The following is an 11793-nucleotide window of genomic DNA, read 5'->3' on the forward strand; positions in this document are numbered from 1 at the left end:
CCCTGCCATCACCAGGTTTGTGCACTAAGTGTCTTTACCTGCTGAGCCATCTCACTGGGCCTCCCACCATTTATTTACTCAGTACTCACACTGATTTTCACAAGGGAAAATACTACCTATATGAACAAATCATATTTTTCACAATTTTCAATCTGGCATCTGGCCTTAACAAACAGATTTGGTAAAACGCCCAGTGCTGATCAAGGCAAGACTGGCTCCAGATGACTAAATGGGGCTTGTGGTGTGTTATTGATCTTCATCTTAGGCTGTGCTTTCCTCTGTACTGTCTGCACATTTACTGGCTGGACTCACTAGAACATGGTGAGTCCACCTGGCATCTTACACTACCATTGCCAGCTCATGGGCATCAACAGAGGGGTACAGGCCAAGCAAAGTCTGTAAGCAAGAATGTGCACACGGGAACTAGTTCATGCCTAGCGGGTATGTTAGGCAAGTACTATAACAGAAGACCCCAGCACATCACATCACATAGGATGTTGTCACACAGGATGTTGTCTTACCTGAAGACTTAGATCCAAGACTGGATGATACAAGTCGACGGGTAGTCCCCATGCTAACATTCCTTCGGGAACTAGATGGAGCCTTAGATGAGGAGGAGCTGGCAGAAGAAGGCCTGTTTCCATCCACAGAATCCTCATCATCAAAATTTTTATCTGAAAAGCAAACGAGTCATTATTTAAAACTCTTATGTTTTCACTGGCGTTGGTGGTGCATCCCTTTAATCCCAGCACTTGGGAGGCACAGGCAGTGGATCCCTGTGAGTTTGAGGCCAGCCTGGTCTACAAAGGGAGTTCCAGGACAGCCAGGGCTACACAGAGAAATCACGTCTGGAAACAAACAAACAAACAAAGCCTCTGTTTTTCCACCTATACACAGAACAATCATTAGTCTTGAAAATACAGGTTTGCATGATGGAATGGAATGTAAAGCCCTGGGAAAGCAATTACAAGGTGATTGATTACCTTCAGGGAGCTAGAATGCTTTCCCACTCCAATGTGCAAACATCTGACTCTTTGTCTACAGTTTTCCAGTTTGTCAGTTTTATGGTGTGTGTGTATACTCTGGTGCATGCACACGCATGAATGGGGGCACACAGTGCAAATGAGGACGATCTCATATGTCTGTCCTCCTCTGTTTGATAGGGGTGCTCTTCTGTTTTTCCCCCTGGCTGGAGCAAGAACTTCCAGGGCATTTCTGTCTCTGGCTTTCATGAACTTCTGGAACATTCATTCCATCTCTGGCTCCACACAGGAGTGCTGGGATTACAGTGGTTTGTGCTACTTGCCCAGATTTTACGTGGGTTCTGGGGATTTGAACTCAAGTCCTCATAGGGCTGGCAAGATGGCTCAGCTGTCGAAGACACTTGCTGCCAAGCCTGAGAGCCAGAGTCAGTCACCGGAACACATATGGAACTGATTAGCACAAGCTGTCCTCTAACCTCTACATGTGTTTCACAGCATCTGCCTATGTGCATGGTTCACACACACACACAATTAAAACACAAAGGGCAGCACCTAAGGAAAATTGATCTTTTGCCTCCATAAATACATGCACAATATGCACTCAGCCCCAAGCCCTCCTACACACACAAATTAAAAGGAGGCAAGGCCCAATTAAACTTTTAAATTTACACATGCATTTATTTAGGATGCTTATAAAATAGTAGGTTTTCATATGTCTTTTTGGGACATTTTTAGAGTTGGTTACCCTCTTCCAGGTTAAGTGGGATACTTTTCCTGAAATTGCTGGTCAAAGGCATCCCAGAAGTCGGGCGTTGGTGGCACACACCTTTAATCCCAGCACTCGGGAGGCAGAGGCAGGCGGATCTCTGTGAGTTCGAGACCAGCCTGGTCTCCAGAGCGAGTGCCAGGATAGGCTCCAAAGCTCACAGAGAAACCCTGTCTCGAAAAACCCAAAAAAGGCATCCCAGAGACACCCAAAACAATAGGCTATTTGTCATTGCTCTTGAATGCCCACCAGAACTTGATGGTAAGACCCTCTCACTGCAGACACCACAGATATTAGTCACAAGGTATGGAGTACCAAGTTAGCACTGGCCAGGAAGCTTCCTCCTTATTGGCAAGTACTAGAAAGTGCTGCATAGGCTGCTGGGCTTGGTGGGGAGTCAGAAAGAGTCTTACTGAGCTACAAACCTAGTGAACTGAAATAATGACCAGATTAGCAGCCCATGGGTATAATAATGGCATGAGTTATGGGGTAACCAATTACTTTCTGACTGGATATCAGGCCTGTTTTACAGGAGGAGATGCATGCCTGGTACTGCAAACCTGGCCAAGAACCCATGGCTGCGGAGCTAGCTCGAAGGCCTCAGGGGTGAACCTACAACTATTATTTTGTTAAGTGGACACTATCAATCTGCTGTCTAAATTCTTACTGATGAGTTAGTGTAGTTCTCAGACCTTACAGAAGCTTCCTGTGCAGTAGATGCTGGCTAACACAGAAACCCACAACTGATCAAAGCACAGAGTGTGACTGGACAGTGCCCAGCCACAAATGGAACATTTATATCATACCACTACCCAAGACTGAGGGACCATCAGATTCTAGAAAGATTCTAGAAGCCAGAGACTTGGGTAGACTAGAACAAAACAGCATCTACTAGATGTAACAGGGTTACTGCAAAGACCACACGAGATCAAGCCAGTCAACACTCCAGCATTGAGTCCCCACCCCTAACTGAGGAGCTATGGACAGTTGGTGGCTTCAAGGGTGGCTCTAGCAGGTCAACCACAATGCAGTATACTGGCAGCAGAAATTGGAGTTGATGAGTTATTAGATAAAAAAACAAGAGGACACAAAATTAGGGAAGTAGAGAGATGGAATGGAGGTGCATCTGGGAGGGTTTAAAAAGGAGCTGGGGTGAATATGATCAAAGAAACGTACATGAATTTCTAAGTGAATAAAAATGGTAATTTTTCCAAAGGGGAAGGGAGGGAGGGAGGGAGGGAGAGAGGGAGGGAGGGAGTCTGAACAATCAAAAAGGAGCCTGGTTTCAGTACACTGGGAAATTCTCATCTGTAGAAAGGATCATTCCTTAAAAGGCAAATGGGCCATTTATGTAAGGGGGCTGATGACAGGGTGGCTTCACAGCTGTCCCAGATACAGAGATGCACAGTCTTGGGTCCTTGACATAATTCAGTATTGCTCAACTAAATCACAGTGCACACTGATATGTTGGCATCTGTTTTGTTTTGTTTTTGTTGTTCAAGATAGGGTCTCACTATGTAGCTCTGGCTGTCCTGGAACTCAGAGATCTCAGGGCCTCTGCCCCTGCCTCCCAAGTGCTAGGATTAAAGGCCTCCTACACTACACCTGGCCTTTGTTAGCATCTGAATGCTTAGCTACTTCAGGGTCTCAGCTAAGCAGACATCAGTCAATACAGGGCTACTTCTAGAGCCTAGACTATAGCAAACATGTGGAAATGAGTATTTCTAACTGTGCAAGCTTTGCTATCACACTAGGTTAAGGTTCTTCACACACTGTATGCTACCCACAGCAAATGGTCTTGTGGAAGCATACATTCTCCTTGGGCCCAAAGAAAGAATCCATTCTATCTTCAGCCACCAGTGGCAATACCACCTTCCCACAGCTACTCCTACTGACAGTCTAATGGGTAGGAATCTGGAGTAAGCCAACTGGAGCCTTTAGTTCCCAGCCACCTTCAATTCTTCAAAGTCACTTGAACCTCATCTCTCCTCCCACAGCACTAGGACAAGACATTCCAAAAGGCTTGTGAGGTTTCCACAGAATGGCATTGGAGTTCTCACCTAACCCTCCAGCAAACCTCTCCTGGGAAGTCAAACTGACAGGTCTGCCAGGTGGTGGGACACAACAGCTAACCAGTGTGTCTCTGAGAACTACTGAGAGAAGGTGAGTCTAAAACACAAGAGAGAATACTGGGGGAAAAAATGCCAGAGTACACAGTCATCCATGAACTTAGAGCCGAACCAATAGAATGAGAGATACCAGCAAGGCACAGCCTCCTGAGAACCGAGCCTTGACCAGTAAGTATGGCGGTACCAAGTCCCACACAAATGTCAGGTCAGCAAAAATAATGAAAAGGTATCAGCAAGATGTCTTAGCAGCTAAAGGTGGTTGCTGAGCAAGACCTGAGTTTGATCCCAGGAAGCCAGACAAAGGTGGAAAGAACCAGTTTCAGAAAGCTGTCCTCCAGCTTCTCGAAGTGCATGTGTACATACACATAATCAATCAATAAAAGAATAGTCAGTCCCTATTGCTGTTGCACCGCTGCTGGCTGCTGTCCTAGGACTACACCATGGAAAAGATGACCAATGAGCCCCCCATATCAGCTGTCTTGCTGGAACATTGCAGTTTCTCTCAGGTGGTGTTTAACAGTGTGCAGAAGTTCTATGTTCCTGGAGATGTCACATGCAATTTATTTATTTTTATTTATTTATTTATTTATTTATTTATTTATTTATTTATCGAGACCGGGTCTCCCTTTGTAGCTTTGGAGCCTGTCCTGGAACTAGCTCTTGTAGACCAGGCTGGTCTTGAACTCACAGAGATCCACCTGCCTCTTCCTCCCAAGTGCTGGGATTAAAGGTGTGCGCCACCACCGCCCGGCTAGTTCCTCATCTTTACTTTAAAAAGGTATCAAGATTTATGTTATATGTGTGTGTGTATCTGTTGTAAATGCATTTAAATGTGGGTGCCCATGGGGGCCAAAGGAATTGGTTACAGGAGGTTGTGAGTCTCCTAGTGTGGGTGCTGGCAACTAAACTCAGGTCCTCTATAAGAGCAGCAAGTGATTTTAACCTCTAAGCACACACTTTCAATCCCAGCACTCAGGAGGCAGAGGCAGGCAGATCTCTGAATTCGAGGTCAGCCTGGTCTACAGAGCAAGTTCAAGGACAGCCAGGGCTATACAGAGAAACCCTGTCTCAAAAAACCAAAAGAAAAAAGAAATACATGAACACTATTGAGAAATGGGACAACACACTCATACAGCTTTTCTAAGAACTGGTTCCAGTGGGAGAGGACCTAAGTGTACCCTTGTACCAAAGCTTTGGAGTGCCCTCAGGGATGAATCTCTCATGGTCACAGGAAAGAAACATGTCTTTTATAAGCTAAAGAAAAGAATCTAAATTAAGAATATGTTTTTACCAAGTAGCATCAAATTTTAAATTTTTCCCAAATTCCCCCTGGCCTCCCTTGTGTGGAGGAAGTTCAAGGCTGGGCACATTATTTGATGGAAGTGATTTGATGTCAAAGAAATGATTTTGTCTTTGTTGTGATGAAACTGAGTGAACTCAGTGCACCAACCTGGCCCATCTGCCACCACTGGATGCCAAAAGCACACCCAGAGCATCTTTCTTCCTCCATCTCCAGCATTTTTTTTTTTTTTTTTTTTTTTTTTTTTTTACTATGTATGACTATGCCCTCAGGTACTCTGCTAAGGCTGGAACAAAGGAAGGAACATTACAGTTCCCTGTAGCATTCATAATCCAGTATGAGATAGAATCACATATGTGGCGGCATCTTGCTGAAGTCACATCTAATGTGACTACACACAATACACACACGCACACATACACACACACACACACACACACACACACACACACACACACACACACGCACTCACTCACACGCATGCACAATCACACAGGTCAAATAATATTAGAGAGGATCCTCTGTGCCCTCCTCCAGGCCCGATGATGTGACTCACAGCTCCACTGTATCCAGTACTGAAGAACTAGGAGTGTGAGATGCTTTTAAATGTGTGCACATCCTGCTTGAGTCAGGAACACTTTAGGCTATGATGCTGAACACCTACACAGAACAAATCCCAAAGACAGTTTCTGAGCAAATGTAAAAACAAGGAAGCTCTCTCACACGGGGAATAATAAACAAAGCAGCCAGCTGCCCTCCCAAGAGCCTGGGCACAGAAATTTCATAATTATGGGGCTGTTCTCACCGTGGGCAGAGAGAGCAGAGGACTAAAGGCAAAATTCCCAAGTGATGAATAGCAACGGGTGATACTGAGGCCACTGCTCAATGTGCAGGGAAGCTAATATGGTGGTACTAGACTAGCAAGCAAAAAGAGTAGTGGATGAGGAAAAAATCAGCCTGCATCAATATCCCTAACTGGCCAGTTGAGAGAGGTCTGTAAGGGATTGGGAGTTGTCAAGTATGATGATATCTTGTGTCTCAACTAACTGGACACATTTGTGTCTTGAGGTTTCCCTGCTGTGGCCCTGTGCTGTGATCTCATGGTCTGCATTCCTTAGTCTACCTTTCATTCCATATAATTCTCTGTCCTGAATCTAAGGTCCCAAGGATATATATATATATATATATATATATATATATATATATATACATATATATATATATATATATATATATATATATATATATATATAATATAAGGTACTATCTGAAAGTTTTTCTAATAAATAGCTCTGTGTGAGTATGTTAGAGTTTGGGTTTGTTTTATTTATCCACCAATTAATGAGTGTTTCTTCTCAACAATGTTTATTCAAATTTGATAATTCCAAGCCTAAGTATTTGAAAAGTTGTGTATTATAACTGATGGTTCTCTGTGGTCAGAAAACACACGTGCTTACAGCAAGTATCCCAGCACCTCAGCATCAGCTTGGAGCCTACTCAACAGCTAGCTGGAGCTCAAACTGCTACAATTATTTATATAATTACAAAGCAAACACTAATAGACCAAGAATAACTTGTTTCACGATGCATTAAATTGGCCTTCTAAAATTCTTATGATTACATCCAGGTCCCAGAGCAAGTCAAACTGGGTTTCTTGTTGTCATTTGATTAAAGAATTATGCAGACATCCTGATGCATGGCACATGTATAGGCCACACAATGGCAGGCTAAAACCAGGAAATGAGCAAAGTTTAAGGGGGTATCAAGTAGTGGGAGATTGCAAGCATATATGTACTTGATGGGAGAGAGAGGTGAAATTGCCCTGCATTCCAGTGAAGGAGAGTCTTGTGAATTACAGTTAACAGTTTCCTGAGATGGCTGATGCAATACCTGTCCTCACACAAGGATCATATGTTTATTACCTGACCTAAATACACCAAGTGACTGTCCACATTCCACACCTTCTCCAACCTGGCCAGACACAGGCACACCCATTACTGCCTTTGGCTTTCCCATAGCATCCCATAGCTTCTAAGACAATTCTCCAAATAATAATCTCATTGTCCAATTATGACAGAGGAAAGTGTGTCAGAAAGTTTACACCCAATTTATAACACACCCCAAGCTCCCCTCTAAAGCCAGGGTTAGAGGCAGTGCATGGCTGTGATTCCAGTACAACTGGGGTTACACAGAACTAGGCTAATAAACTGGACTCAAACAAAACCGAATTCCCTTCTCTCCTTCCCACAGAAGTCAGCTTTGTTCAAACAGAAACTACACCTCAGACCCTTTGTCTAGAACAGAAGCACGTTCCACTCTTAGAGGCTAATGTTCTTCTAGCTAGCTGGTAGTGCACCTCTTGAAGGCAACGAGAAAGGGTAGAGATTCGAGGGAAAACAGTGGTGGGATAGACAGAGAACCTAGTGAGACTGGAATAGATTCTCTCTTATGAGCTCCAAGTTAATGAACAAAGCATTGTTTCACCAAAAACAATCAATCAAAAACAGCCAGGGTAACTTATGCAAGGAATGGGAAGCTAGCTGTTACCTAATGTGGAAAGTCACCTTCTGCCTTTGTATGTTCCTTAAAACTCCATCAGGATCTGTTCCATTGTCGGGCACTTTGGAAGGTCCTGGGAATATAGTGTGAACAAGTCATACTAACTGCACAAAGGGAACTTCCAGAACAAGTACAGGGCCTTTTACTTAATGCACGTTAGGCAAGCATTCTACTAGCAGAGCTGTATTCCAGATCCTTTTCACACTGCTTTTGACAAAACCACCAGGTTTCAAACATGGGACTCAACACTGATGATCTTATCCCAAAATTGAACCTCCAAACAACATAGTTGGGCAAAGTTTTTTGGTAGCTTGAATGAGAATGGCCCCTATAGGCTCAAATATTTGAATACTTAGTCACTAGTTGGTGGGACTATTTGAGAAGAATTAGGAGGTGTGGAACTGGGACAGCTTTGAGGTTTCAAAAGACTCATACAATTCCCAGTGTAAAGTAAGTGATTACAATCTGTCTTGTGATGTGATCTATCTGTCTGTCTGTCTGTCTGTCTGTCTGTCTTTCTCCTCTTGTGGTTGTAGATCAAGATGTGAGCTCTCAGTTGTTCCTTTGTTCTACCATCATGGACACTGACCCTCTGAAATCATCTGACAAATTAGATGCTTTCTTTTATAAGCTGCATTGGTCAAGTTGTTTTATCACAGCAATAGAAAAGTAACCAAGGTTAGTTTCCACACTCTATCTCTCCACAGACCTTCAGACTACGGTAGCTGCTGTTGAAAGGGTTCCAGGGATCCCAATTCTGGTCCTCACTCACAGTTATGCAGCAAGCACTTGACCCATTGAGCTATTTCTTCAACCTGACAGTGCATGTGACACGGTTTTATTAATTAATGGAAAGGAAGGAGAGTTTAAGCATCATTAGGAGACAAAAGCAGAGTTTTGTATGGATGATGAGAAAGCAAAGGTTTAAAATAATGTTTTAAACAATAAGAACATCAACAATGACAATCTATAAAAAGCCATATTAACAAGAACCACAGTATCCTTTCACTGGTTAAATATTCATCCTCTTTTATACCACAGTACTTGTTTTACCTTTGTCCGTGACCTCAAGGAATACTATACCAGTCACTATCAGAGCCCAAGCCCTACAGCCATCACATGTACAGCTTTGGGAATGCCACTCTAATTATCAGTGTGGCCATACTGACCCAATTCTTCATGACAGCCATTAAGCAGGCACAAGGACAAGAGAGCTGGAAAGCTCAGAGTCAAATTTGGGAATGGCCTCCTAACAAAATGTCAGTGGTACTTAGCAGTGATTACGCTGTGAGCTATTTCCTTTTTGTGCGAATAAGCCTTCAGATTCCCCATCTGGGCTTCAATAGCCTCAGTTCTCAGGAACCCTTAGGAGTGACAAGAACTATACTTCTCCATGAAAAGAGAAAGAGAAATAAAATGGCAATTAAAATAAAGACTAACAGCCTAATAAATATCTCAATCTTCTCATAGCAGCTCTGTCTCTACTCCAAGATATAGACTACTTGAATCAAGACAAATTCTACACCTGGTATTCCAAAACCATCATCAGCCAGAATCAGTCCACCCTCAGACCCTGCTCCAGGGTCCTGACTCACTTGGCACCACCAAGCCAAAGGCATTGCTCTCAGCCCTTTCCTCTTTCCCATCTCTCCCCACAACCTCTCTGATTTACCCACCCAAATACTAGCAGTAGGCGGTGCTACTCAGAATGCTCTCACTGTCCCCCAATCTCCAGTTCTACCAAGGCCCCATAGATCAAGCCTTGCTTGTCTTATATATGGGCATCTTAGGAGTTCCTATCACTGAAAGTGCTGGTTTCCATGACTCTAGTTTTTGCCTTAAAAAGTAAATGGCAGTATATGTTTCAAATAAAGAAAACATTAAAAAAATATATAAGCATACCATCCAAAACCCAAATCAAATTGTTTTCAAAAGTAAAATCAACTCATGTATAAATGTGGGATAAATAATTACAGTATTATGGGAAGACAAGGCAAATAAAAAGCTTCTGTCTAACCTCCTTACTTTGCAGTTTTTAATACATTTAATATAAACTTTGAAGGAAGTATTGTATTTGCAGAGTTACTAAAAGTCAGAGCTGCCATGTATATCACACCTGTTTCCCTACAACAACGTCTTACAGTAACACAGCAGACTTGATTCTACTAGTGCCAGGGCTAATGCAATCTCATTACCAAGTGGCCTCAGTCTGCCCAGCATCCTTAGTTCTCAGACAAGGTCCTATGTGTCCAGGGTACAATCGGTACACACCCACAGTCTCTCTAGTGTGCTCTAGGCTCTCACAGTGTCTTGGTCTTCCCAAGTTTTCAGATGACCTTAACCATTCTGAGGATCAGGGGTTAGCTAGTTCTGGATAAGATGCTTCAATGTGCTTTTTCCATTGGTTTCTGGATTAGAAGAGGAAGATTACAGGGGCAGAATGTCATGTTTACCATCTGTTGGTGTTACTGCAGTGGCCATAAAACAAAAACAAACAGAAAGAAAACAGAGAAGAAAGCTATATCTTACCTGCCAATTTCAGTCTGTGGGGCAAAGCTCACATCACAGGAGCCAGGAACCTGACAGCAAATGCCAACACTAGTGAGCTTTGACCTTTTGCTTTTTATTCTGCCTGAACCCCCAGGCTATGGGGTGGTGCCCCACATTCAAGGCACTTTTTCCTTCCTTAATCTCTCTGAAACTTCCTTGTATACACACCTACATATTGCTCTACTAATCTCTTAAGTCTTTTCTGTACACTTAAGATACACAGATAAATCATATATACATAAATCATATATATATGTATGCACATATATATGATATATATCCAGTCAGAACAGAATCCAAGAATTGAATTGTATGAGAATTCTGAGTGCTTATGAGAAAACTCCAAGAAAACAAGACAAGAATCTTGTGACCTCAGTTTCTGTGAAACAGAATTGTCCTTGGAATGTGTTTCCGTGCTGCTCCCAGGGACAGGACAGGAGTGAGTTTACTTCAGCTGTTCTTACTCATGTGCCTCTACAGAAAAGCATGGTTTTACAATGTCCTGGTGATTGTACACTTTACTCAGGTGATTCTTCTTAACCCTCAGAGTATAAATTGTCTGATGCTCTGAACAAAGTTGGCTACCACATGAGCCTGCTCTCAGGTACACCAGGGAGGTAAGCAGACCCCACTGCCTCCCAGCCCACTGCACACTATGCTCTGTGAAAGGAGGTTACTGCATGCCACCACACCCGAGTACTCTTACAGTCTAATAAAAGCGTCTTTTGTAGCTTAAAGTATCCCACCTTGGGCCACAGGGAGCCCTTCCTAGACTCTTAGAGCCTCACTGCTGCTTCCCTTGGCTTTCTGAGTAGGACTAGGTTCCTTGGCGCAGCAACATTTCCCTGGCTGCCCGCACATGCTCCCAGCTTCAGCTCTAAAATCACCTCTTCCCCAACGGGCCTTGTGGCACATGAGATCTGGCAACAAGGAAGCAGACGTTTTTTCAGGCCCTCCCCCTCCTCTTCATTCTCTTTCTCTTCTTGTTTTGTTTTGTTTCACTTTTGTTGAGGCAGGTCTCTCTATGTAGTCTTGCTCCTGGAACTTGCTTTGGAGACCAGGCTGGCCTTGCATTCATAGAATTCTTTCTGCCTCTTGAGTGCTAGGATTAAGGGGGGGGGGGGTACCAGGCCAGGATTAGAGGTCTTCTTGTACATCTGATTCTGCATCTTGGAATCTTAAGAGAGCGTTCTGCATTCTGTATCTATAGAGTATCAAACCATATCACACAAAGCCAAGGCCCAGGGGATAGAGAGAAGTCTCAGCAGTTAAGTGCATGTGTTCTAACAAAACACCTGAGTTCAGTTCCCAACACACAAACATCACAACCATCGGTAACTCCAGCTCCAGGGTGTGCACATTCACAGATACACACACACACACACACACACACACACACACACACACACACACACACACACTTTGAAATAAAACACTTTTTTGAGGATAAAGAAAACTGTTGCATTTCTCACAAAGCTAAATTTATTTCATTTAAAGGCCTATCTT

General features: G+C 43.3%; 1 protein-coding gene across 3 annotated transcripts in view; it reads right to left on the minus strand.

Annotated features, from left to right (window-relative positions):
* The window catches only part of Clasp1 (cytoplasmic linker associated protein 1), a 223879-nt gene that overhangs the window by 110309 nt on the left and 101777 nt on the right, over positions 1-11793 (minus strand). For all 3 annotated transcript variants that reach the window (XM_027417839.2, XM_027417836.2, XM_035445987.1), the window contains exon 9: positions 522-674. In XM_027417839.2, coding sequence (XP_027273640.1) covers positions 522-674 — 153 coding nt within the window. The remainder of the gene's footprint in view (positions 1-521; positions 675-11793) is intronic.

This window comes from Cricetulus griseus, chromosome 5 (genome assembly GCF_003668045.3).
Source record: "Cricetulus griseus strain 17A/GY chromosome 5, alternate assembly CriGri-PICRH-1.0, whole genome shotgun sequence".
NCBI classification, from domain to species: Eukaryota; Metazoa; Chordata; class Mammalia; order Rodentia; family Cricetidae; genus Cricetulus; species Cricetulus griseus.